The sequence below is a fragment of the Bos taurus genome, chromosome 13 (genome assembly GCF_002263795.3).
Source record: "Bos taurus isolate L1 Dominette 01449 registration number 42190680 breed Hereford chromosome 13, ARS-UCD2.0, whole genome shotgun sequence".
NCBI classification, from domain to species: domain Eukaryota; kingdom Metazoa; phylum Chordata; class Mammalia; order Artiodactyla; family Bovidae; genus Bos; species Bos taurus.
In genome coordinates, this window is record NC_037340.1 from 61,130,215 (window position 1) to 61,157,291 (window position 27,077).

Below are 27,077 nucleotides of genomic sequence, written 5' to 3' on the forward strand. Positions count from 1 at the left end.
GTGCGCTGGGCTAAGGGACCTGCCACCCTTGCTGAGAGGCACCCCTGAATGAGTGGTGCTGGAGGACTTCCTCTCTTGGGAAGGACAGAGCCCTGACCTGACAGGATGCCCAGCCAGGGCATCAGAGATCCTTTCCTAACTCCTTGGACTTGCCCCTCATTGCTGTCCAGACAAGGAGCCCCAGGAAGTGTCCATTTAGCCATGTCGTTGGCTGCCTCATCTCAACTTTACATCTGCTCTGGAACCCTTCTTGGCTCCCTGTCCCTCTCCCGCCCATCGCAGGCAGCCCCTTGTTGAAAAGCCACGCACAGCCATTCCTTCCCATCTGCACACACTTCCCTCCAGACTCCTCTCTTCTCCTTTTAGGTATTTGGCACCAATGTGATGGTGACAGTGGCAAAGTCCTTTGAGGCACCAATAAAATGTAAGTGACCACCCCACCATGGGGAGCCCGTCTGCCCCCACCCTGGTGTCGCATTCCCGCATGGTCCCTGATTCAGTTAATACCCTCCCTCAGCTGTTTCTTCTCCAAGTTCCCTGGTGTCTAGGGCCTGGTTTCCTTCTCCTCTTTGATTTGTCGGCTGTATTCCCACACAGCCATCCTCTGGCCACCTGGTCATAGAGAGCGGTGTCTAAAACAGCTTGTGGCAAGGCAGGCGGGGCCTCCAGAGGAGGACACCCCCACATCAAGACCTGGAGCCCCCTCCCTGGATCCCTGTAACACATAACCAGCAGGTGTTGTCTGCTCCACTCCTCTCACACTTCCCTGGTTGTGTTCTTCAGTGTATCCATTGTTAGAAATATTAGAAACCTCACCTACAGACCTCTGTAATGTGGAAATGTTGTCCTTTCACTTGGCAACAAGCCCGGTGGCGGAGCATCTAGAGTTGGGTTTATGACCATCGGTGGCATCGCCAAGAGCCAGGGTCACCTCAGTCCTCCACCCCACCATTCTCAGCATGTTCAGGGGCAGAAAAGGGGAACTTTATGTCTCCCTTTCATCAGAGAGGGATGTTTTTTCCTGAATTCTCCCTGCAGCCTCTCTCGTATTTCACAGGCCAGAATCAGGTCACAGGCCCAAGTTCATTGTTCCTCATCAGAGGGGGATGAGAAAAGCATGATGAGCTTGGGGTTTAAGCCTTAGACTATCAAGAACCACTCCCTGGCATCGCGAGACCCAAAGAGGAGTACGGAATCCATCAGACATGATGGAAGGAGGAAGGGGGATCCTGTTGGGCAGTCAGGATGGAGCCGGCCCCAAGAGCCAAGCAACAGCTGTGCTCCTCATGGTCTGACTCCACAGCTGCACACGGGTCCTCTCCGTGAGCCGGAGAGAGGCTCACGGTCACACGGCTGCTCCTAGATGCTGCACAGGGTCGCGGCTCAGTGACCCCAGAGGAAAGTTCCTCCCAGCTTTGGCTTGGATGAACCCATGGGGCCTCTCCGGGCCCAGGAACTAGGTTCTCCCATTGGGAGTGGTACAGAGGACAGGGTCACCGCCTTCTGCAGTGCTTGGGGGCAGTGTTTTGAGTTGGCAGCCTCCCAGAACCAAGGGTGTAAGGTGAGGGCAGTCGTGCAGAGCAAGAGTACAGATGCTGGCCAAGCCAGAAGAGCAACTGTGCCTCACGTGCTGTGATGGATGAACCCAGCCAACAGGTCAGGAAAGCTTTCCTGGGTCCAAAAGAATGCATATGCGTTTAGCAAGCGTGAAGGGGCAGTAGGGGCATTTGAAAGAGAGAACAGCTTCAGGCCAGCGCTGCAAGCAGAAGAATGCGTGAAAGGAGCAGAGAATCGGAGAAGGAGCATGGTGACTTTAGGGGAGCAGCAGAAAAGAGGCCAGATTTGAGGAAGCCGAGGATGGCATGTCAGGGAGCCCGGCTGCTGCCCAGTGGGCAGTGAATGAGCCATTGGAAGACTCTGGACAGGGAAATGACAGTCCCCTCTGGTTTCTGGTGTTTGGAATTGGGGATTTTGTCTTATGGGGAAAGCTTGTTGCCCTCTACTGCTAGGAGTAGTCTAGCAGAGTGGTTAAGTGGACAGTTAGTGAAGTCAGAAAGTCTGGATTTGAATCCCATATTTGATACGTGCTGGCTGTGTGGCCTGAGTGGGGAGACTTCATCTCTGTAGGTTTCCAGATCTGCCACTCAGGATTGAATGATAGCAGGTTTAGGAGGCTCAGACAAGGAGGGCTGTAAATCGCTGTGACTGTATTCAAGGCAGGAAAAAGTGGACAGGGAAGGACTCTGTCCGATTCATTAGGGAAGCACAATCTTGGCCCAGAACCCACCCGTCTTACCTCTATTTATATGCCATTGGCTGGAGCTGGGTCACATGACCACCCCTAGCTGAAGGGAGGTCAGGAATTCGGAGACCAGATTGTCCTGACTGTCTTAGCCTTATACCATGCTTGATTCATCACCTAGGAGGGCAGCCTCACACAGAAGCAGGACTGGGTTAGTAAAGACGTAACAGTTAAAGTTAACAGTGTGTTCAAATAACCTAATCTTCATCACAACACTATAGGGTCAGTTCGGTTGTTATACCCATTTTACAGGTGAGACAATTAAGGCCCAGAGTAGTTAAGTAAACTGTACAAAGTCACACAGCAGATCCAGGATTCAGACCCACACAGTCTGACCCTGAAGCCCACACATAACTGGTGAACTTCTGCTCCAAGGCTGTCTGGGTGAAATCCAGTTACAGCTGCCCCTTGCCATAACTGGATATACAGGGAGGCGTTTTCCTCAATCTGTATTTATCCAAACAAGTTGGCCAGCAGGATTTCTGAGTAAGGGGCTATAAGCAAGGGATTTGTAGGTATGTAGCCTCCTCCTCGACTGAAGTGACTTAGCAGCAGCAGCCTCCTCCTCATCAACAGGTACAGAAAGCCTGTAGCCCAAGCTCTTCCTTCTTCAGAACAAGGCTCTGTCCACATGTCCTGTGGTGAGATGGAAAGCCTATTAGATGCCAGCACTGTGTGGGCTCTTTCATCTTTTATATGCTGGGCTTTGGGGTCAGTCCCATTTAACCAAAGAGTTCTGGCTATTAAAAGGCATTGAAATTGTATGACATGTGATAAGTTATAGCTCAGTAAAGGCATTAAACCTTTAGCCTAGATGATTCTAGATTCTTCCTGCTCTAACTAGCTGTGATTCCAGATGGACACACCCCCCTTCAGCTCGTCAGCATCCTCTTGACTCCCCATTCCCATCCTCCCACCCAGCAACGCAAGTGTGTAAGTTCCATACACCAGAGATGGAGGCTGGGAGTGCATGAGCTGGCTCTCACCAGCTCCTCACATCCCTGCCTCCCCCTCCAGTGGTGTTTCCCCAGGACCTGCTGGAGAAGGGCCTGGAAGCGGACAACTTTGCCATGCTGGGACTCGGAGACATCGTCATTCCAGGTGACGGGGCCAGGGCAGGGGCCAAAGTGCAGGGGGTGGAAGGGGATTCCATGGAGAAGGAGTTGTCCTGTGAAACACAGTCTCACTCACCAGGAGAGGGAAGAAGGAAGGGTTAGGCTGTGCGATTCCCCCATCATCACCTGCCCAGGGTTTGGTGAAGGGGGTCCACCTCAGCACACATGGAGCAGAGGCGTGGGCTGGACCCTCGGAGGAATGGTGGTGAGCAAGACTGCCCTCATGGAGCTTGGCTGGGTGAACAGACATTACTCGAGAGCTGCAGAAATAAATGTATATGACAGATTGAAATATAAGCACATTCAGTGGCAGTCTTAAAGGAATCTGGGCCCCTCACATTTGCACGTACACACACCCTTCCCAGCGTTTACAGGTGACACAGGTGTGCTAGAACTGCCACAGTCTCCTTGGCCCCCCTCTCCCCAGTGCTGGGAGGACACCAGGGAGAGCACGCACTGTGCGTGGACACGGGGCACACAGCTGTGCTCCTGTGTCTGCAGTTTTAGCAGAGGGACCAGTGGCCTGCACCTGCCTGACCACACGACCTGGCCTCTGGGTCCATCATATGTGTGTGGGTGCTAGTCAGCACGCCTGTGGATATGGGCACAGGTACGCCTGTGTATGGGCCTGAGCATGGGCACGCATCCTGGGGGCCTGCAGCCCAAACTGCTGGTCAAGAAACTGGGCAAAGCTGAGCTGCCTCTCTCAGGGCAGCTAAAACGGCTGAGACTTGGATGCTGTGTGCCTGGAAGACCTAGGCCCGGTGACAGAGGTGCTACGCACCCAAAGAGCATTCTTACTCCCTAGTCACAGAGGCTCGGGTCAGAGGGTTAGAAGCACCCCTGGTGTTTGCTTAAAAGAAGAAAGCTTGGAACAAATTAAAAGCCAGTTTGTTTTCCAGTGTAGGAAGTAATAGCCATCCTGCTAGTGAGCGGGAGTGTACAGGCACTTCTGTGTGACACTTTCCTTTTATGATACGTATGGTGGTGAAGCAGAGGCTTTCTCTCTCGTAGCAGTGAGCAACCTGAGGCTCAGAGGTGAAGGGACTTAACGTAAATTCACACACTAGCCGGCAAGAGGGACAGGACTCAGACCAGGTCTATCTGACTGCAAAGAAAGGTGATGCTGTCAAAACCGCTTTTATGCAGTAACAACCATAGTAAGATCACGATCCTGGAGCCGTCGTTTGTTAAGCACCTGGTGTTTGCCAAGCAGTATGCTCAGTGTTTTCTTATATATTATCTTTGCTACTTTTAGCAGCCCGATGAGGTAGAGAGTATTCCATTTTGCTGATGAAGAAACTGAGGTTAAGAGAGACTTGCCTAAGAGGTCATGCATGGTCCTGAATCCAGGTGTCCCCATAGCTTGTGGTGCTGGGAGGCAGGGAAGAAGCCCCATCAGGGATGAAGAAATGTGTTCGGTTCGCCCTGCAGAGCAGGGTCTGTCCAGGCACCCACAGACTTCCCAGGCGTCCTTGTTAGGTGGTGCTGGGCTCCAGGCCTGCACAGGACATTTCTGCATATCCACCAATCCCTGTATGTATCAGAAGTCTTCCAACAGTCACAGTTGGTGTGACTTATTGCATCCTCTCAGAGCCTCAGGGATAATCTTGAAGGAAGAATAGGTTGCGGGGTGTTATTTTAAGAATCAAATGCAGTATTATGAGTAGAAGAAGCTCTTGGGAGCTCTGACCTGTGGATTAGTTGAAGAGCAGTTGTAGAATTCAGCTGCCAGGGGCCACTGAATTCCTAGTTTTGTTTCCAGAAAGGCAGCATTTGTCTGTTCTCACCACCCACCAGCTCCCAGCTGTAGTCTTCGCTGGGGACTAAATCATTTTCTTCTTTGAAATGAATCACATCTTGCCAGTCGGTGCTTCTCATCAGCATAGAATGTTTGCTTCCTAAGAGCTTGCTCTCAACCAAATGAGGTTCAGCCCTGCTGTGTCTGAGCCCAAAGACAAGTCAGGGAGAGACACAGGGATGGCCATGTGTGTGCAACATACCGAGGCTGGACTGGGTGGCTGTGTCTCAGGGACTCAGGTTTCTGGGGATGACTAGGCCAGATTTCAAAGTGCAAATAGGAGTGCAGTGGGTGGACAGAGTTCACTGTCCCCACCTGAGCTCCTGCAGAGCCTCCTAGTGTCCGCTTCTGCGCTCTCCCACCCACCAAACAGCTGCCACATGGGTCTTTTTCGAAATCTTTTATGTTATTCTCCCACTTAGAACACTTCCAGAAGTGTCCCCTTACTCCTAGAATAAAGACCCAACTCTTCTCGCCCCCACGGGGCCCTGCCTGGCAGATCCGGCCCCCAGCATCTCCTACTCTGGGCTGCAGCCTGTCCTGCCACACCTCCTGAGCTCTGTTTCCTCAAGACCTTTGCACATGGTCTTCCCTCTCCCTGGCAAGTGTCACTTCCTCAAAAAAGCCCTCTTTCCTCCCCACCCAGCACCCCCAGCTTGGGTCTCATCCCATGATAGACCTTGCCATGACACAGGAGCACCCTTTCACAGTTACAGTCTCACACTGGTCTTTGTTAACATTTGATCAGCATGCCCGCCCCAGGTTTTGCTCCCACTGTATTGCCTACAGCATCTAGTGCCTAAGCATCCTGTAAATGTTTGGTTGCACCCCGGGTGGTACAGCAAATGGTGCTGTGAGGTGCCAATCAGTGTGGTCCCAGGCCAAAACAGTCTACCTGGAACAGTTCTGCCACTTCCTCCCTCTTCCAGTGAGGCTTCCCCATTGTTCCAGGTGGACTGAAGGTAGAGAAACAGGATTTCTGCTGGCAGTTGGCAGTCTCAGCCACACCTTGTCCCCTGATGATTGCTCTGTGGCTGAGAATGGCAGGCTGGGACCCAGCTGTCAGTTGTATGCTTCTTCCCTATCTCCATCTAACCCTGGTTTTCTCCCCGCAGGAATCTTCATTGCCTTGCTGCTGCGTTTCGACATCAGGTAAGCCACTTAGGAACCCTAGTCCTCAGGTTCTACAAGTGAGGCCTTCCCTGACCCAGGCAGGAGATTCTCTAGGGCTCCTCCATTTGGAGGAGCCCAAAGAGGGTACCTCAGGTCACAGACCCTCCACCCAACAGCAGCCGGAACAATTCTGATTTTATCTGCATTGTACATTCTGAGATTCTAAGTGCCCAGAGAGCCTGGAGAGGGTGGGGAAGGTGTGACTCACAGGCTGAGGTGGAATCCCAGAAGGTCCTGGTGGCGCCCCTAGTGCTTTCTCACTGAGTGGTCTTGGCAAGGAAACTGACCTTTCCAGGCAACGTTTCTCATCCTGAAGCTAGTGGTCGTTCCTGCCTGGGGCTGACGGGGACAGTGTGGAGGGAGTGCTGAGACTGGCTGGCCTCGGTGGCTCCCAGGGCATCCAGCAGCAGGTGCAGCCCTCATTGCCACCGACTTTTATCAGCCACGGGTCAGGTCTCCGTATCCCAGCTGCTCTTGCTGTTACCCACCCTCTCCTTACTCAGACATTCTTCAGTCCCTTGTAGAAAGTGAGCACAAGGGAGAGGGAAGGGGGCCAAGCTGAGCCACCACTTGAAACTCAGAAAAGGTTGCACCTTTTCAGGTGGGTGAATGCACCTGGGCAAAGCTGGGCCTGCCACCAGCAGGTGGCGCCCAGTCTTCCTAGAGGAGGGCTTTCTGCATGTATATGCTTAATTTTGAGCTGGTTTATGGACTATTCCTTAATCTCCTTATGTCCAGTAGTTGCAAAAACAGTAATAATGTTGAAAGTGGTAGTGAGAAACCCATTGCCAGCATCATGGAAGTCCAGGCTGCATGCAGAACCGAACTTTTCCGCTGCTCACATCACTCTGGGTTGTTTGGGTAGGGCCACTGTGGAGCCTTTGGGAGGGACCTGGCCGGTCTCTAAGGAGAAACACGTCTGTGCTGTGCTGGCTGCTCTACTGCTAGGTTTCCAGAGGTCATACAAAGAGAAACCTATAGGAGTCTCCAGGCCATTTGCTAGAGAACCAGGTTCAGCTGGCAGCACCCTCCAAGGAAGAATCCTTGTCCTGCAGGTCCTTGGGAGCTTGTTCCAGAATCTGCACCGTTCCCAAAGGAGTCTCTTGTACTCCAGGCTGCACAGCAGGACTGTTCTCAGTGGACTGCGGCTCCCAGCTCGGAAGCCGCCAGGGCAAAGGGAAAGGAGTCGGTCCCCCTTCATTCCACAGATGTTGCTAGACACACACAAAGGTCCTGAGCTGGCTTCGTGAAAGGGCATCAAGTGATGGCAATGCCAGGATGCTTGTGGGTCAGCTCTTCTGAAGCTGACCTTAGGCGAATTGCCCAGGAAGCCACTGGCATTTTATCCTCGTAATCAGCATCTTTTTAGTATCCATAATGGGTTACTGAACTGTTAGCTCCACTGCGCTTAAAAGTAAGAACTTAAGTTTCTGCATCTTAGTTCCTCAAAACATGAGCCCCAAACCAGCAAGGACCTACAGTTTAGCACAAGGAACTGTACTTAATACTTTGTAATCACCTATAAGGGAAGAGAATCTGAAGAATATATGAATATCTGAATCACAGTGTTATACACCTGAAACTAACGTGATATAAATCAGCTACACATTTTTAAAAAGCCAAAAATAAAGTTATAAAACACACATACACACAAATACCAAAATGCAGATCCCCATACCCATTAGATTAGACCCCCTGGGAACTAGGCCTAGCACTCTGTTCTGTTCTGGGGGGGGTTTGGTTCTGTGTGTTTTTTTTTGTTTGTTTTTGTTTGTTTGTTTTTTGGACCATGCTGCTCAGCTTGTGGGATATCAGTCCCTTGACCAGGGGTTGAACCCAGGCCATGGCATTGAAAGCCTGGAATCCTAACCGCTAGGCCGCCACGGAATTCCCACACAGTTCTTTATTTTTTAACATGCTGTCCGGGTGATTTTTATGCTGACCTGAGCTTCATAGCCGCTGTTCTCGATTATAGCATTTGATATTCAGCAACCATCAGGGAGATGGCGCGTGGCATTCCTGTTTTGCAGATGATTAAACTGAGGCTGAGCGAAGGAAAGTGATTGGTCCAGAGATGCTTAGATGGGGCAGAACCAGAGTGCACGCCCATCTCCACACCCCACAGCCCATAACCTCAGCCCCACACAGCTTCCAGGGTCTCCCCAGCTACTCTCCTAAGAGGGCATGTGGCTCTGCAGTGCTTGTGTCTCACTTTCTCTCTCTACCCCATGCTGTCGCTGAAGCTTGAAGAAGAACACCCACACCTACTTCTACACCAGCTTTGCAGCCTACATCTTCGGGCTGGGCCTTACCATTTTCATCATGCACATCTTCAAGCACGCCCAGGTGAGCATGACTGTCCTCCGTGTACAGGGCGCGCTTTCACTGCAGGTGACCAGGACTCCCATGTCACACGTGCAGGCGACCCAGGGGTGCAGAGCAGCCGTGTCTGTGATTCTCTCGGGCTTTCACCCATAGTTGGTGCAAGATGGCAGCCCGGCTTCAGGTAGTACATGCACGCTAGTGGTGAGGAGGGGGAGGAGGAAGGCTGCCAGCCGAGCCTGTGACCTTCAAGGAAGGCAAAACCTTTCCCTGAGCCCTCTCAGCAGATTTTTGCCCACATCTGGGCCAGAAGAGTGTTGCGTGGCCCCAGCTGTGGCTTCTCAGCCTTGGTAGTGGTGGCAGACAGAAGAACGGAATCGGGTGGGTGTTTGTTGCGGTCTCAGCCCATTGCCTGCCCCCCAGGCAAGTGATAGGATGTCAGGATCTCCCTCCCATCATCCCCCAAGCCAGCCAGGCTCTGCCTTCTCCTAGATGGGTGCTGAGCTGCCAAGTGGACCAGGCCAGGAGCTGTCAGTGTGGCCTGGAGAGGAGGAGTCGGGGAGGGGAAGCCAGCAGACAGGGTTGCTCTCTGCTGGAAATCAGAGTACTTCCTTTGTGCCAGGCTCTGCTCGGTGCTTCGTGAGGGTTCTGTGAACAGATGAGGAGCTGCAGTTCAGGTGCTCCGTGGAAAGTGTGATGGACCCAGAATTCAAACCTGTGTCACACGAAGACCAAGCCCAGGTTATGAACCCCCAGCCATGGGAAAGGCCGTGTGGAATGGAGTCTAAGAGAGCCCTGGTGGCCATCCAGGCTCTACTGTCTGAAGTTACACTTAGGATTCCTCATTGATTCATGAAAACAGAAAATGAGGATAAATAGTAGTAGCCACCTTGGGGTTATTTGAGAGTGAAATGAGTTAATGTAGTGAAGTGCTCAGATCCACGTCTGACCCAATTGGTATTGCTGTGCTCCCTCCATCCTTCCCCCTCCTCCTTTCTCCCTTCCCTGGGCACCGGCCACAGAGAAGCCACCTTTGAGTTAATCACAAAAGCTGCTGACCCAGTTAGTCTGTTAGTTTGCCAGGCACTGTGCAAACTAACCTTTCGCTCATTAACTCATTGAGTCCTTACAGACACTGTGAAATTGATACTAACACTATACAGAAAGTTCAAGGTCCTCATCAGTAGAGAAACCAAGAACCAGTGAGGAAGCCCCTTTCATTCACATCTGCTCCAGATGACCTCAGGAGCTGTGCAAGTTGAGAGGGACATGCACTTAGGAGTACTTGGGCCTTGTCTTGGGAGGTGTCTTCTCCAGCTGTCAGCCCCCGCAGATTCCAAGCCCAGAGCTATCCCCTAGGTGGCCACCAGGTGGCAGGCTTGCCTTCTGCCTTAGACTCAGAGAAGGCTCCATTGGGAGCTCTCACACAGGCTGGGGGCAGAGGTGGGAGAGGTGGTCCTCTACATGAGAGAAAAGGAGCCTTCCCTACGTGACACAGCAAGTCAAGCTCGGCCCTGGCTGGAGCCCTAGACTCCTGACCACAAGCCGACCCTATTGCCTAGCAGCAGCCACCTATTCTCCCTGATCATCCACATGGGTATCTCCCTGAAAGTCTTCATTGAGGTGGGCTCTGGACACAAGGGGAACCTGTTCTTTGAGCTCCTCCTCCCTCACCAAGACATAGGCAGTCCCTATGCCAGCAGTTCCCTAGGGAGGGTGTCACCTCTGCCTGTGTGTCTTTTAACCTCTATCAAAAATGTACTCCAGGCCAAGACTAGCAACCTCCAAAGAAAAGTCCTTAATGATCATCAGGTGCCCTCACTGTACAGACGGAGAGGGAAGCCCAGACAGGAAAACGGACTATCTGTGGTCACAGAGCAAGCCAAGGCCTGATGGAGACCCAGGAGTCCTGACCCCCAGCTCACTGCCCCAAGCTGTACATCCCATCCTCTCCTTAGCACTGAATTTCTTTGGAGAGGTTCCCTGGTGCCTTGAGAGGAAAGAAAAGAATAGGTTTGTATCCCTCTGATACTAAGCAAACACTTCTTCCCAAAGGAGCACCTCAATTGCTGTTGGCTCTTAGGTGAGGAAGACCTTGGTGGGGCCAAATATCTACCCACCTTCCTCCCAGGAAGCCCTCTATTTTGCCCAGCCTGGCCTTGATGAAGAAGACACTGGATTTAAGTGACAGGGAATCCGTGTCTGTATCCTGACCAACTATGTGATTTAGGGCAGATCCTTTTTTCTCCTCTGATCTCAATTTCATCATCTCTTAAGTGTTCTGCTTTTCAGAAATTAAATTGTATTAAGTTTGTATTTGCTTTATTTCATTAATTTTTGTTTTGCCTTCATTCTTTTCCTCCTTCTTTGGGGCTTCCTGATTTGAAAACTTGCATTGTTTATTTCTAGTCTTCTCATAAATGCATTTAGAGTTATAAACTTTTCCATGAGTACTGCTTTGGCTGCCCATCTTGAGTCCCGATGCAGGCTTTTGTCATGATTTCTGTCGTTCCTGGCCCAAAGCTGATCTCATAGCAAAGACTTGATGCAGGGGAAGAAGCTCAGCTGCCTGAGTTTAAATCCCAACTCAGCCACTTACACACCCTATGTGACTGCAGGCAGGTCATTTCCCTCTGTCTGAACCTCAGTAGCAGCATCTATAAAACTCAGATCCAAGTGCTCAGGGTGTAATTAGGTTCAAGGTTAACCTGTGTGAAGTGGGGTAGTTCACAGCCCATCCATGGCAAGAGTCTGAAAATGGTCTGATGGTCAGCTTTCGGGGACTGTGGAGCCCTGTCCTCTAGCCAGGGGCTGGCTTGGCTTTAGGAACGAGGCTTGGCTTTAGGAACAATGTCTCCTTCACTCTTACCCAAGTCATCTCCAGGGCACCCTCTGTATTTTGTGAGGGAGCCATTAGCTTAGTATTCACCAGGCCCTCTTCTGAGTAGTAGGAAGACAGCAGTGAACAAGATAACTGTGGAGCCTGCCCTCACAGAGTTAACAGCCTAACAGGAGAGAATCTCCAGCCTGTAACAGCCCAGGGATGTTTCATTCCAAGTTGCTGGAGAATGCCGTGAAGAATTGCAGGGGCCCTGAGTGTGCAGCAAGAGGGCCTGACTCAGTGCGAGCAAAGGCTTCCCCACAGAAGTGACTGCTGAGCTGAAGTCTGAAGGAGAAGCAAAGTAGGCACAGATGGGAAGAACATCCTAGAAATGGCACGTGCCGAGATCCTGTGGCTGCAGGTGACAAAGAGGACCAAAACGAGACCAATGTGGCCAGAGCAGGGCAGGGCGGGTGAGGTTGGAGAGGGAAACAAGGGTCACATCTCCTGAGGACGTCAGGCCACTGGGAGCAGTAGGGGCCGTGGAAGGCTGAGCAGTAGCATGAGGTCCAGCTTTCAGACACTGTGAGCAGAAGAATGGCTTTGGAGTCTAGGGGTACCCGAGTTCAACCCTCAGTTTACCACTTAGGCTCTCCAAGGCCTGAGCTGCCCACTCCCCACTCCCAAAGCATGAGCCTTCCGCTTGTACAGAAGGAGGAGGGTCATGGGGTTATGGAGGTGGACTGAAGTACTCGCCAGAGCCTGTGTTCAGGGCACAGAGTAGGTTCTCCAGGAACAGTGCCGGCCGGTATAATTGTCCTGTCCTCCAAACCCAGCTTCACCAGGAGTGTCCTCACAGGCTCTGGGCCCTGACCAGCTGGGTGACCTTGATCCCAGGACACAGCAGGTGCTCCATTCATAGCAGCTATGTCATCATCATTGTCATTATAACAGCATCTCCTGGAGTGTCTTTAAAAGTGCAGACTTCCAGCCCCAGACCTAGGCAGTCAGGGTCTCTGGGAATAGGACCAACTCACCAGGAACCTGGTGTCCTGGGCAGTGGGATGCTGCCAGCCAGACTCCAGGACGCCCTGAAAGCCCTGCGTACTTGAGTTTCTTTGGGCTTCTTGCTGCTGCTTCTAGGGAAGTCAGGAGCCCCAGTGCAGGCACAGCCACTGACTTGCTTCGAGAACCTGTCCCTCAGTCACACTCAGAAGAGAGTTGGGGTGATAGGCCCGGCCCTGAGTGGGTGCCCTGCCCAGCATTGCCTCACCAGCCTTTGTCCTCTCACAGCCTGCCCTCCTGTACCTGGTCCCTGCATGTATCGGCTTTCCTGTCCTGGTGGCACTGGCCAAGGGAGAAGTGACCGAAATGTTCAGGTAAGAGGGGGCAGGGAGCAGGGGTCTGCCTAGCACTGCAGGCAGCTGGCGGAGCCTCTGAGGGCTGTGGGTACGTGCCTCTGGGGGAACACTGTTCATGCCACCAGCCTTGCCCTTTGCATCAGCACGTGGGTGCCCGTGGGCACCAGCAGAACCCTTCCGTGGGCCAGTAGCCAGGGGTGGGAATGGCCTTTGGGCTTTCAAGGCAGCCCCCACACCAGATGCCAGCTGAGTCATGAAAGGGGACTGGCTTGTGTAGACTCCCTACCGCAGGCTGCCCCACTGTCAGGAGCCCTGGGTTCCCATCCCGACCCTGCCACCATATGACTTCACGCAGGTCTTTCCCCGCCCCCAGCCTCAGTGTCCACACGTGAGTGACACAGGGGACTCTATACTATGCTAAGTCACTTAAGTCGTGTCCGACTCTGTGCGACCCCATAGACGGCAGCCTACCAGGCTCCCCCGTCCCTGGGATTCTCCAGGCAAGAACACTGGAGTGGGCTGCCATTTCCTTCTCCAATGCATGAACGTGAAAAATGAAAGTGAAGTCGCTCAGTCATGTCCGACTCTTAGCGACCCCATGGATTGCAGCCTAACAGGCTCCTCCGTCCATGGGATTTTCCAAGTAAGAGTACTGGAGTGGGGTGCCATTGCCTTCTCCGCAGGGGGACTCTAGTGTGATGGAAATGCTTGGTTAGAACTCCAGCGTCAGTCTATGTCCAGTTGCCGCTGTGGCTGTAACCCAGAGCCGGCTGCTTTCTCTCCATCTTAGTCACACACATACCCCTTCTCTGGCCGTCCACACACCTGCCAGACCCGTGATCAGCCCCACCCTGACCCCCAGGCCTGCGTGACTCCGACAGGTGTCTACACCCCAGCAGCACCAGCCCCACCCGCCAGGGACCCAGAAATAGCTGCCAGCTGCAGCTGAAGCTGCCCACTCTGGGGCCTTCCACCAGCTCCACCTGCCTGGCCTCCAGGTTGTCCCTCGAGTGCCTGCCAGAGCTTTCTGTGCACCTGGCTGCCTGTAGGGGAGCCTGTGACTCACCCCTCCCCCATACCTGCCCCTGCCCTCCCTGCCCTGCCTCAGAGCCCCAGGCTCCCAACATGCCTGCCCAGGGCTCCTGACCTGGCAAAGCTCTGTGGACTCTGAGGCAAGGCTGGGGGTGAACCTGGGGGCAGGAATGGGACCTGGGCCCTGAGCTCAGTCCCTACCCTCACCCTCGGCTCTCAGCCAGCCTCAGCCCCCAGCACCTACTGGGGGTGACCTCCCCAGCCAGGACAGAGGGTGCCCGCCTTCACCCACTTGGTGCTTGGTTTCTGTAAAAGTTTGCCCACATGGGTGCCCCACCTTTCTGCCCCCCACCCCCCCCAGGAGGTTTTTAGATTGAGGTGAAAAAGCAAATAGTCTCTCTTCTCTTCTGCCCATCTCTCTCCCTAATTCTCCACCTTATCTTTGGTTTTACTTTTCCCTTTAGTGGCACTCTCCTTTTTTTATTCATTTACTTTTTAAATGATAACACATTCACGTGGTTGCAAATTCCATAGCAGGGGAGGGACAACCAACCCCCTCATAGCCCAGCCGCCCACGCAGCCAGCCCCGTCCCTGGCCATCCAGAGGTGTCTCTGCACCTGAAAGCGTGAATGTGTATACACGTCCTCACGCAGGCGGTGGCGTTCTTGGGGCATTCTGCGTCCTGATTCTTCACACAAGGGTGTGTCTGAGAGATGTTTCACAGCAGCAGAACATCTCCATGTGTGCTCAGTCGCTCAGTCGTGTCCGGCTCTTTGCGACCCCATGGACTGTAGCCCGCCAGGCTCCTCTGACCATGGGATTCTCCAGGCAAGAATACTGGAGTGGGTTGCCATTCCCTTCTCTAGGGATCTTCCCCACCCAGAGATGGAACCCACGTCGCTTATGTCTCCTGCCTTGGCAGGCAGGTTCTCTACCACTAGCACCACCTGGGACACGTACAGATACATCTAGGGCATCCCTGTTCTTCTGCAGAGTGTGTTCCTGTGTAGGTGCACCTTTTCTTTTTTATCCTCCAAGTAATACTGGCTTCTTTCCACAGAGTTCGAAAGTGCAGAGATAGATAAAAGTAAGACCCACTTCTGCTCCCTGGAAGAGAAATCTCTGTCCTCGTTAGTCTTTTCCTCTCCATCTCTTTTTTTCTGTCTCTGTCTGTCTCTCACACAGCTACGAGTCCTCAGCGGAAATCCTGCCTCACACCCCGAGGCTCACCCACTTCCCCACAGTCTCGGGCTCCCCAGCCAGCCTGGCGGACTCCATGCAGCAGAAGCTAGCTGGCCCTCGCCGCCGGCGCCCGCAGAATCCCAGCGCCATGTAATACCCAGCGGGTGCCCACCTGCCCACTTCCCCCTACTGCCCCGGGGCCCAAGGTAGGGCAGACACCCCCACTCCAGTGTACGGGGCAGGGAGCATTGCTGGGGCAGGCAGCAAGAGGCAGCTCCACCACCACCAGGCAGCCACAGTGCCCAGTCGAGGGGCGGGGGAGCAGGGCCCCAGAACCCCAGCGGCCTCACCAGTACTGTGGGGCTCACCTGAGAGTGGGGGTCAGCAGCCCTGGTCACACAGCCGTGGACACTGTTACCGCTCTGCATATACATAACCTGGGGCAAGTGTATAACCTTCACTTTCCCCTTTCGGAACCTCTCTTTGTTCATATAGAAGTGGGCACATACCTGCCTCACAGGGTTGATGTGGTGAGGAAATGTGAGCATTATCTTTGGCATGAACTCACTTGCTCAGTGAATGGAGCCCAAAGGAAGAGCTAAGCCAGGGTGTCTGCCTACGAGAGTGGCACCTTGCCATTTGTCAGTAGAGCAGCCCCCCTGCCCACCCGCCCGCGCCCCTGGGGCTGAGCTTTCCGACTCCTGTTATGTGCCCTGGGAGGCAGCCATTCGTCCTGTAGCCTCATCCTGGCTGTCCCTGTTTTTCCCCACTCTCTTTCCCCAGTGGGAGGTCCAGGAAGCTTAAAATGGGTCTGCACAAGCCCAACCTCTCCTCCATTTGCCGCTGCCCTGCCACCTCTTGGCACCACCAGGCACAGAGAAAGTGGAACCAGCAGCCGGTCTGAGGAGGGCGCACGGCGGGGCCGGGCCAAGTCCTGGAAGGTGCTGGGCCAAGGATGTTTGTGCCCAGGGTTTTCCTGTGATGGTGGGAGGTGGGCACAAAGATTCTGCCCTTCCCTCCTCTAAGTGTGTCGTCCTTGTTCTGTCTTGTTTTTCCGGTCAGTTATGAGGAGTCAAATCCTAAGGATCCAGCAGCAGTGACAGAAACCAGAGAGGGAACAGAGGCCACCACATCGAAGGGGCTGGAGAAGAAGGAGAAGTGATGGAGCTGGTGCCTGACCCTGCAAGGGCCAGACACCCGGGCGGGCTGGCCGCACACCGGCCCGCACAGTGTGGATCTGCCTCTGAGGCAGGCAGCTCCCAGAGAAGGGCAGGGGCAGCAAGCTCCCTCCAGCGGGGCCTCCAGGGCCTGGTTCCCTCTCCCCCTTCTCTGGCCTTTCTCTGCTCCTCCCCATCTCCTGCCTGCAAAGGAAGCCCCCAACTGTCCCCACCCCCCCAATCCCTGGGTGCCAGGTGGGAAAAGTGGGTCTGATTTTTAGACTTTTGTATTGTGGACTGACTTTGCCTCACATTAAAAACTCATCCCGTTGCCTGGGCAGGCCACTGCACTTTGAGAACGTTCTCACCCAGTACCTTAGAGTGGGTTTACTACTCACCCTCCCCCCCAGAGACTTTCATGTAAGCCCCTTCCTGGGGATGGTGGACTGTCGCAACCTGCGGTGAGGCCCTGACCTTCTGGCCCCTCCATCCTGGTTGCCCACCCAGCGTGTGGCCAGTGTGCCAGCTTAGCACCCCCAGATGCCCTCTGACCAGCAGAGGGGCCCTCGAGCCCTGTGCCCAGCCCTCCAGTTCTCCTGCCATGCTCCTCCCAGTACTTGGGGGCAGTGAGGGTATTGGACAGGTACCGGCTACATCACATTCTGGAGGAAAGGCCTGTGGGGAAGAGGCTGTGGTATCCAAAGTCTGGCCTGACTCAGCAAGAGGGCCATTATCTGTGAAGCCAGGGAAGCAGCAGGGCCACGTGGGCCCCAGGAAAGAGTGGATTTTATTCCCAGGCTGGCAGAACCCATCCTCCGTGGTTTCAACATTCACATGGCTTCAGCTGGGGAGCCTGGGACTCTAGATCACCCTAGACATGGAGGACCCACCACTCCCCTTCTGCCTGTTCCTGGGCTTCTTCCCAAAACTACTGCTGCAAAGCCAGAAGGATCCTGATCCTCGGAGCCATCCCCAGTGCCCCTGGAGAGGCTGGGGAGGGGGCTTCTGGGAGGCCATCCAGGCCCAAGAACTGAAGATCCCAGAGCCAGGGTTTCTCCACAGTTTGCCAAAGACAGCAGCCCTGGCCCGAAGGAGAACCCCCAGTGGACCAGGCAAGGGGTGGGCACAGCCTTTATTTACCTGCCTGGTATGGGGTCACTGGATAGAGAAACTAAGGTCGGGGAGGGTGGCCACTGGCCTGAGACTCAGACTTTCAACAGCCCAGAAATCTCTGCCTAAGCTTCCAGGTTTAAAGGCTGAAAATGACAGGGCTTCCAGTTTGGAGCTAAAGAACAAGTGGGAGCAGATAATGGGAGCTGCTGCAAGTACCAAGCACCTCAATACAGGATTTACTTAATTCTCATACTCTCCTTCTGTAATATTAGCCCCATGTACAAGTGAGAGAACTAAGGCAGCTTACCTACCCCTAGACAGGGATTTGACCTTGAGCAATCTGAATCAAATTCCAGAGTTCCTAAGGACTTTGCAACTCCTCTGCAGACCCCTGGGCCTGAGTCACTGCTGACTTCTCTGGGCTTTCTGGAAAGGAAGGATGGGAAATCTCAAAAGCTTCCCCCAGCCAAGAGGGTTCCTTTCAGGGGCTTCTCGGATCTCTGCCGACTCCAGCCACCTCCAGAGGGGAGGCCGTGTGGTCCTGGAACAAGGCCTCTCTGAGGGCGGCAGATGGGGCAGGCAGCCCAGGCACACAGCACAGTTGGTTCTGCGGTCCATAGCCTACAAAGCCCTCATTGAGTCACCGCCGGCCCCCGGCAGAGGCTGAGGTGGCAGTGGCGCCGGGCGCCTGCCACCTAATGACCGTCCTGGCCCCGCCAGATGCTCCACAGACCTCGGCAGCGGCCGTCCAGGGCCCGCCCGGCCAGCCGGCACCGCAGAGGCCACTCTAATTCCAATTAACCAGCTTCAGCTGAGCAAACAGCGGGCAGTGGTGGCCCAGCCCGGGCGGTAGGCCCGGCCTGCAGAGCCTCCGAGTCTAGACTCCAGATGTGAACCACCACAGCCAGAGTCCCATGGAAAAATGGCACCAGGCCGGGCACGGATCGAGTCTGCACGCCGGAGAGGCGGGGGTGGGTGGCTGGGCAGGGCCCCTGGTGGGCCTACTGCCAGCCTCACCCTGGGGTGGGAGTGGATTCTTGGGAAACAGCTCCAAAAGCCCCAAGTTCGCCCCTGATGTGTTAGGTGTCCCTTTCAGTGGCCTCCCTCTCCCCTGACTACGGTTGAGTGGGAGGGGGCTACTGTAGGGGAAGAGGGAGGCCAGCCCTGTGGAGAGCTCCAGTACACTAGGTCATCTGTATTTAACGTGTCCAGCATTATGATAACCCATTTTAGAAATACTCATGGAATGGTTATAACACCCCTGTGAGGGAGGTGGCATCATTTTTACAGATAAAGGAAACTGAAGTAGACATTAAGGGCCCCAGAGGGATTTGAACCTAGGATGCCTGGTTTGGGGGATGTTCACCGCAGGTGCTGCTGACATAAATCAAGATGCTTAATTCTGGGTTCCGTCTTGGAGTGGCGCTGGAGAAGAGGGTCAGCATCGACAGCAGGGCTGGCTGCCCACTCTGTCCTGTTTGCTCAGCTGTAAAATGAGTAAGCTCCAATTTGGAGGGGTGGCTCCAGTTTAAGGGGGAGGGGGTAAAGCCTTGACATGCCCTTTTGGGTTTTCAGCACCAGGTATGAGTTGGGCACAGGTCAAGCCGCTGGGCATGGCAGCGAACACAGGTCAAGCGCGGGCTTCCCGGCTGACGTTGTGATCAGGCAGACAGACTTTAAATGGCTGAACGAATGGATAATGTCAAGTCAATGATCATGTCACGATCCTCAGGCAGAAGAGGTGCCTCCCGCTCCCACAATCCTGTCTGGGGTCGGACCCTGAGTGGCAAGGTAGGATCCTGGGTGACCCGGTCAGAGTTCAGCCGTTCTCGCACAAATGGGAAAACGGAGTGCTCTCTACTCCCGTCCCACCCACGCCAAAAAAAAAGGGCCAGACTTGCCCAAGGTCTCCTAAGGAGTGGAGACCAGAGGCGGGGCCTGCTGCTCCCTGCCCAGCCCGCTCTCCCACCGCTAGCGTTCCCTCCCCGTTCCAGGCCAGGTCGTGGGAGGCGGAGGTTGGGGAGGAGGCAGCATCCTGCCCGGGTGCGTCAGGAAGGGCCGAGCGGGAAGGAAGGCACCACCCCCACCCCCGCCGCGGCCACACCTGGGCTCTCCAGGCGGGCATGGGGGCCCAGGCCGGCGCCTGGCTCCAGCGAGTCTGGGCCGCCTCCCCGTGGGGGCCGCCAGATGGGCCGGCCGCCCGCCCGCCCAGCTACGCGGGCAGGAAACAGCCGCCAAGGCTGCCAGGAAGGCGGGCGCGAGCGGTGGGGCGGGGCCCACAGTGGGCCCGCCCCCCGAGGGGAGGGCCGGGAAGGCCGAGACCTTGTGAGCCTGGGAATCCCGGCTCTGCCGCCTGCCATGTTTCCTTAGGCAAGTCTGTTTCCGTCTCCGTGCCCCAGCTTCCCCAATAGTAAAGTAAGTCTGCTTATCCCAGCTCTTTTCTTACCACTGTATGACCTCAGGTCTGTTTCTTTCGCGTCTGTTCCTTGGTTTTCCTACTCAGAGAAAAGGGGGCAACAGCGACAGGCCATCTCCACTGATAAACTGTGGGAAGGTTGAGCCTCTGCCCTCCTCCCCACCAGAGTAACCTAGCCCCCGGCCCAGTGACCTAGAGTGGCACTCAGTATGTGTTGAATGTCCCAGCTCTGGGACAATCCTAGGGCACATAGAAAGCACTTCATAAATGGACACGTTGTCTCGGATCTACTGCTTACCAACCGTGAGGCTCTGGTCTCTGAGCCTCAGTCTGCCCACAGGTGGCTGTGAGGATTTAAGTGAAATAATCCATGGAAAACACACAGCACATCTTCAATAGATAATATTTATGGAAGAGTCTCTAAGATGTGTAAAAAGAGATAGTAATTTGAGGAAATTTGAGGGCAAGAAAGATGTGAAGATCTGGGTGGCTTGTAATCTTTTGTATACTTTGTATTTTCCAAATCTTGAGTTTTTCAAAACCAAATAGAACTGAAAGTAAAATTAAATCCATCCCCAGCAAAAAAAAGAAAAAAAAAAAGAAATATCAGCTATTATCTCCATCAGGCAAAGGAAGCCCCTAAAACTCAGAAAGGATCTGAAAACTTTCTTAGTCACAAGGGAGCTGGGAAATGGCAAGATGAGATTTGAACGCAAATCTCTTAGACTCCACATTAGAAACAAAAAGGAGGAAAGGAAGCTCATTTAGCTTTCATTGCTGTTTCCAGGAGAGATCCCCTTCCGAGGAGAAGGAAGAGGCTGGCAGAGTGGGAAAGACTGAGGTATAAGGAAAGGTGAGCAGATCCCACAAGGCCAGGCCATGGAGCTTAGGCCTTATCCTGGAGGCAGTGGGAGCCAAGGAAGGTTTCTGAGCAGGGGGGTGACATAGTCCTTTCTAAACATTACATTGGGGAAGGCCTGGAAGCCAGGGGTGGGGCTCCAGGACGGTAATGATAACACTATGAGTGATGAGTGGATGAAACCGTCCACGGGGACAGATGAATAAGAAAGATTTAAGAACTCGAAGCAATCCAGAAGGTGGACGGTCATACAGATATTCCTCAGCACCATGGCAGGACCGTGAATCCACATGTCCCAACACTTCTTACCAACTTCCTCTTCCTTGGAGGTTGTTCAGCCCATACTACATACAACCTTACAAATGTCCTAAGACCCCTAAAAGAGCCCTGAGTCTAGGCCAATGCCAGGAAGAAGCCTAAATTCCCAGCAGTTTTGAGCTGAAAGGAAACAAGGGATGAGTGTGCTGAGGTAGAAAACTGAAAGAGCATTTCCTCCACCCCAGCGATCAGAAGCAAAGGACCTGTGATCTTGTTTGCAAGCACAGTGCTTGTCCCTGATACCCCATGGGTGAACATGTATGGACTCCTCGCACACAATGTATGGACTTCAATGCTCGAGGGACACGTAAGTGCGTGGGCAAACCTATATGCAGGTGAACCCGTACATGACCCAGCCTAGGGAACTTGTGCACACCCATCCTTGCAGGCAGCCAGGTGGCATCCAATCTGTACTGGGAAGCGTTAACAGAAACCTTCCTGGAAGAAGAATAGCAGCTGCCATTACTGAGCACTTCTTGTGTGCCAAGCACCATCCCAAGTGTTCACATCCTCCATGTGCTGAGTCTCCATCGTAGGGATGAGGAAATAAAGGCACAGAGAAGGAAGCTGCCCACACAGCAATCAAGAGCCCTGAACTCGGGACTTCCCTGGTGGACCAGTGGCTAAGACTCCAAGCTTCCAGTGCAGGAGGCTTGGGTTCGATCCCTGGTCAGGGAACTAGATCCCATATGCTGCAACTAAGAGTTTGCATACTGCAAGTAAAGATTCCACATTCTGCAACTAAGACCCAGCACAGACAAATAAATACACAATTAATTTAAAAAAAAGACCTCTGAACTCATGTGAGGACACCACTCCCTTGTAATTTTTCATGTCATTCAGTATTCATTTTTAAAAACCTTTTATTGGGCTTCCCTGGGGGCTCCATGATAAAGAATCCACCAGCCAATGCAGGAGACATTACCTAATTTAGGAAGATCCACATGCCGTGGAGCAACTAAGCCCGTGTGCCGCAACTACTGAAGCTGTGCTCACAACCACTGAAGCCCACACACTGCGGAGACTATGCTCGGCAACAAGGAAGCCATTGTAATAGAAGCCCGCACACTGCAACTGGAGAAGAGCCTCCACTCGCCTCAACTAGAGAAAAGCCAACGCACAACGAAGATCCAGCACGACCAAAAATAAATGAAACAAATAGATCAGTTCAGTTCAGTCACTCAGTCGAATCTGGCTCTATGCGACCCCATGGACTGCAGCACATCAGGCTTCTCTGTCCATCACCAACTCCCAGAGCTTACTCAAACTCTTGTCCATCAAGTCGGTGATGCCATCCAACCATCTCATCCTCTGTCGTCCCCTCCTCCTCCCGCCTTCAGTCTTTCCTAGCATCAGGGTCTTTTCCAATGAGTCAGTTCTTTGCATCAGGTGGCCAAAGTATTGGAGTTTCAGCTTCAGATCACTCCTTCCAATGAATATTCAGAACTGATTTCCTTTAGGATGGACTGGTTGAATCTCCTTGCTGTCCAAGGGACCCTCAAGAGTCTTCTCCAATGCCACAATTCAAAAACATCAATTTAATTTAAAAAACTTTTATTATCCAGAAGTTACAGCCATGCTTTGTAGAAAATTAGCATATATGTTAAAAAATGAGAAAATAAACCAGCATTTTCCTGCCACCCAGAGATTACTGTTAACAGCTAAACGTAAATTTCAGATTTTTTTTTTGTAGTATGTATTTTTTAACACAAATCATATATACAGTGCAAACAATTTTGATATCTATTGTGTTACTGTAGTTAACAACCTTCCTCTTCTCATTTTGGTCAGGTGTCATCTCCTGTAATACCCAGACAGCCTCCAACCTCTTTGTCATTTTAAGGCAGACCAGGTGAGACAAACAGGCCATCTGCATGTGAAGGCAGATCCCTGTGAGGCGGATGAGCCCCTCCGGGGTCTGTAATGGGCCCTTCCTCCCCAGGGCACCCTGCCCTCTACAAAGCGGTGGTGGGGCCTGGCCCCTTGCCCTCCTGGGACTAAGCCTTGGGGGAGGGTGATGGCAGCGGGGACACCGAGAAGGCTGAGCCCCTGGGCGCTGCATTCAAGGACTCTCCACATGTTTGTGCCCCGAAAGTAGGCACCTCTCTTGCTGCTAAGACCTGAGTTACCCCCCTAATACCCTGGGGGCCCTGGAGGGGGGAGGGGAGAGGAGGTGGAGACATATGTGTCAAAGGTGGTAGGTGGTCCGGGGGAAGTAGAAAAAACCTGAGCTCAAGGCCATAGAGCTAGCTGCCATGGTGCAGAGTCCAGGGGAGGGTCCGGGCCCCTTCCTGCCTTAGAGGTTCTCTGTGCAATTACACGTGTCAGCAAGAGTAAGAATGTGTTTTCTTGTGGAATCTGTATGACTTTGGGGTTTGTATAAATGTGAGGGCACGGAAACCTTACATGGGGCAGGGCTGCAGATGTATTTCTGCGCGTGCATGTATGTGAGTCCGTGTGTGCTCCAGGTTTCCTGCTATGGTCTGAGCACCCCTCTGCCTGGGTCCCTCTGAAGCCTTCGCTTCCTCATCTGTAAAATGGGGACACCAGGTCACTGGGTACCATTGTGATTCCGATTACCTTATTCCCTCTCTACTACTGACCTTTTGTCCAAACACTGGCCAGTCATTTCTGCTCCAATCAATCTGACAACACCCTGGGGAACATATGTATACCTATGGCTGATCCATATTGATGCACGGCAGACACCAACACAATATTGTAATTATCCTTCAATTTAAAATGTTTTTTAAAAAATTGACAATACCTTGATTTTTAAGTCTAAAACCTGCTTCTCCTAATTTGCTCAGCAACTATTAATATTTGCTAATCACCCTGGATTCCCCCAGGACATATTTTCCATGAATGAAAGAGCTATTCAGGGACTGGCGCGGGGAAATGCCCCCATGAGATGCTGACCCATGCGCACTTTGTGAAAGGCTCCAGCTCTAAGTGTTGAGACCCAAACGTGCAGCACAGTCAGTGGGAAAGTTGCAACTGGCGGGGTGGGGGGCGGTGAGGTGGGGGAAGGTTTTTTTTCTTCCTTAAAAACAACATTTTGTGTTCAATCTGTGTCTCTTTTAAGCCTCACAGGATGGAGATATCCTAAAATAAGAAATTAAGCAAGAAGGGAAATCCCATTATCTGTCTTCTTAATGGGTCCCTCAGGATTCCATAAGGACTCCCTTCCCAGTCACTGTGTGGTCCAGGCCTGAGAACACCCAGCTCCCCCACCCACCCCCTGCGGCCCACGCCCACCCACCACCCAGCCAGGGAAGCAGTTTCCCAGGATTCACATGGTAATGAAGGCATCCATCTTCTCCCAGACACACACTGGGCCCTCCGACCCTCCCAGGCCCCTGCACAATGGTCCCCAGTGCAGAGGCCCCACCACCTGTTGGATTTTCCCAGGGAAGTGTGGGAGAGAGTGGAGAAGAGCCTCTTGCTCCCAGCCCCCAGTCTACTGGCCCCCTGGACCTGGGAGTCAGACAGTGAGAGAACTCACGTCCTCGTCACCCCCTGAGCTAACTGCATCCTCAGTTACCTCATCTGCAAAATGGAGGTGGTGGTACTCAAGTCACAGTGTGGCTGGAAGGATTCCGTTGGGAATGGTGTGATGTGAAATGCAGACAAGTGGGGAGTGGGGTCAGTGATAAACGCTCAGTGATCACTACCACTTTACGTGGGACCAGGCGGGATGAAGCATATTGCAGTACTGTCACAGAGCATCGCAATCCTGCAGGTAGAACAGCTAAGACCATTTATAGAAGAGGACACTGAGGCCCAGGAAGATGGGCTTCATGCCAGGAGCACCACAGTTCCCAAAGCCACAGAGCCATGTATCGAGTTTGCCTCACCCCAGAGCCTAAAATGCTAACCACTACTTTAGATCATCACCATCATCATTATCATCACAGTTATTGACTTAGGTGGTAATCCTGGCAAAGGCCACCTGAAAGTCCCTAGGGAAGCTAGGAAGAGTGGGAGACCTAAATATTACTCATCTATGTCTCCCCAGGACTTGGCCAGAGCCTGGCACACAGTAGGTGATTAATAACTGAGGCCTGCCTGAGTGACATAACTGAGAAACAAAACGCACAGCTTTATATTCTGGGTCATGGAGTCGGTTTCATTATCTTTTACTTTCTCTTGAGCATCTACTACAAAATGCTCATGAATAAATGATTTCCTCAAATAAATGCATAATTCCACCTTGTGGTAATAGAGGCTAGGGCAAAGAGGAGGAGGGCATTCAGAGCAAGTAACAGAAAATAAAAATCACTGCCTCTGTAAGCAGAATCCTAGAAATCCCTGGACCACAGCACCTCCTTCCCACCCCCCCAGTTACTGCTCCCCAATGCAGAAACTGCCTCTCCTGTACCCTGCCCAGATCCCATCCCCACTTCGTAAACATTCAGAAGGAATGTCTGTATGTATTTACAGGTAGAAGGACAGAATTAAGGATGACTTTATCTTGCTTAAGTTGAACTGTATGTCTGTCCAACTTCTCTATAATGAATATGTATTATTTAGGTTGGTGCAAACAAAATTGCAGTTTTTGCATTATTGAAATTTTCCACTTGATATTGGAATACATTTTCAATAAACGTGGTTATGTTATACATCATCTTAATACACATTTCTCACTTGGTTTTTTGCTAATAACTTATTACTGTTTGTTTTTATTTATTTTAGACTATGGAAATGATGTTAGACAAAAAGCAAATCTGAGCAATTTTCTTACTTGAATACAAAATGGGTCGTAAAGCAGCAGAGACAATTGGCAACATCAACAACACATCTGGCCCAGGAATGCACAGTGCAATGGTGATTCAAGAAGTTTTGCAAAGGAGATGAGAGGCTTGAAGATGAGGAGTGCAGTGGCTGGCCATCGGAAGGTGACAACAACCAATTGAGAGCAGTCACTGAGGCTGATCCTCTTACAACTACACCAAAAGTTGCCAAAGAACTCAGTGTCAGCTATTCTACAGTTGTTCGGCATTTAAAGTAAATTGGAAAGGTGAAAAGGCTTGGTAAGTGGGTGCCTCATGAGCTGACTGCAAATCAAAAATATCGTCATGTTGAAGTGTCATCTTTTCTTATTCTATGCAACAACAACCAACCATTTCTCAATTGGGATTGTGACCTGCAATGAAAAGTGAACTGCATACAACAACCAGCAATGACCAGCTCAGTGGTTGGAGTGAGAAGAAGCTCCAAAGCACTTACCAAAGCCAAACTTGCGCCAAAAAAAGGTCATGGTCACTGTTTGGTGGCCTGCTGCTGGTCTGATCCACTGCAGCTTTCTGAATCCTGGTGAAACCATTATATCTGAGAAGTATGCTCAGCAAATCAGTGAAATCACCAAAAACTGCAGCCGGTATCAGTCAACAGAAAGGGCCTGACGAAAGGTCGCACAACCAAAAGTTGAAGGAATCGGGCTACGATGTTTCGCCTCATCCGCCATATTCACCTGACCTCGGCCAACCAACTACTACTTCTTCAATCATCTTGACAACTTTTTGCAGGAAAAACACTTCCACAACCAGCAGGATACAGAAAATGCTTTCCAAGAGTTCGTTGATTTCTGAAGCATTGATTTTTATGCTACAGGAGTAAGCAAACTTATTTCTAGTTGGCAAAAATGTGTTGATTGTAAAGGTTCCTGTTTTGATTAATAAAGATGTGTTTGAGCCTAGTTATAATGACTTAAAATTCGTTGTCCATAACTGCAATTATTTTTGCACCACGTAAATATCATTTTTGTTGTTCAGTCCCTAAGTTGTGTCCAACTCTTTGCGACCTCACTGACTGCAGTATGCCAGGCTCTCCCATCACCCACTCTCCTACAGTTTGCTCACATTCAAGTCAGTGATGCTGTCTAACCATCTCATCCTCTGCCAACCCCTTCTCTGTTTGCCTTTAGTCTTTACCAGCATCTAATGAGTTGACTCTTCACATCCCAACTAAAGTATTGAAGCTTCAGCTTCAGGTTGGCAAAGTACTGAAGCTTCAGCTTCAGCATCAGTCCTTCCAATGAACTATCATTTTAACCAGCCTTAATACATGAAATACATTATTATGAAAAAGCAAATCATGTAGAG

At 52.2% G+C, this 27,077-nt stretch overlaps 1 protein-coding gene, 1 long non-coding RNA gene and 1 other non-coding gene across 13 annotated transcripts in view; all 3 read left to right on the plus strand.

The window, feature by feature from the left end:
* Positions 1-16,623, plus strand: part of HM13 (histocompatibility minor 13) — a 38,934-nt gene extending 22,311 nt beyond the window's left edge. For 2 of the 11 annotated variants that reach the window (XM_025000522.2, XM_025000525.2), the window contains 6 exons: positions 367-424; positions 3,320-3,403; positions 6,334-6,370; positions 8,635-8,737; positions 12,828-12,913; positions 16,173-16,617. In XM_025000522.2, coding sequence (XP_024856290.1) covers positions 367-424; positions 3,320-3,403; positions 6,334-6,370; positions 8,635-8,737; positions 12,828-12,913; positions 16,173-16,272 — 468 coding nt within the window. In that variant the 3' untranslated portion in view covers positions 16,273-16,617. The other 9 variants (XR_003037679.2, XM_005214664.5, XM_025000521.2 and 6 more) reach the window with 9 other exon arrangements.
* Positions 3,257-3,312, plus strand: MIR12010 (microRNA mir-12010). The gene has a single exon (NR_162347.1). It is a non-coding gene; the product is annotated as a microRNA mir-12010 (primary transcript).
* Positions 16,624-20,658: 4,035 nt separating the features above from the next.
* On the plus strand, positions 20,659-26,671 carry LOC101906008 (uncharacterized). The gene is made up of 3 exons (XR_009496973.1): positions 20,659-21,280; positions 22,765-22,825; positions 25,669-26,671. It is a non-coding gene; the product is annotated as an uncharacterized lncRNA (long non-coding RNA).
* Positions 26,672-27,077: the final 406 nt, after the last annotated feature.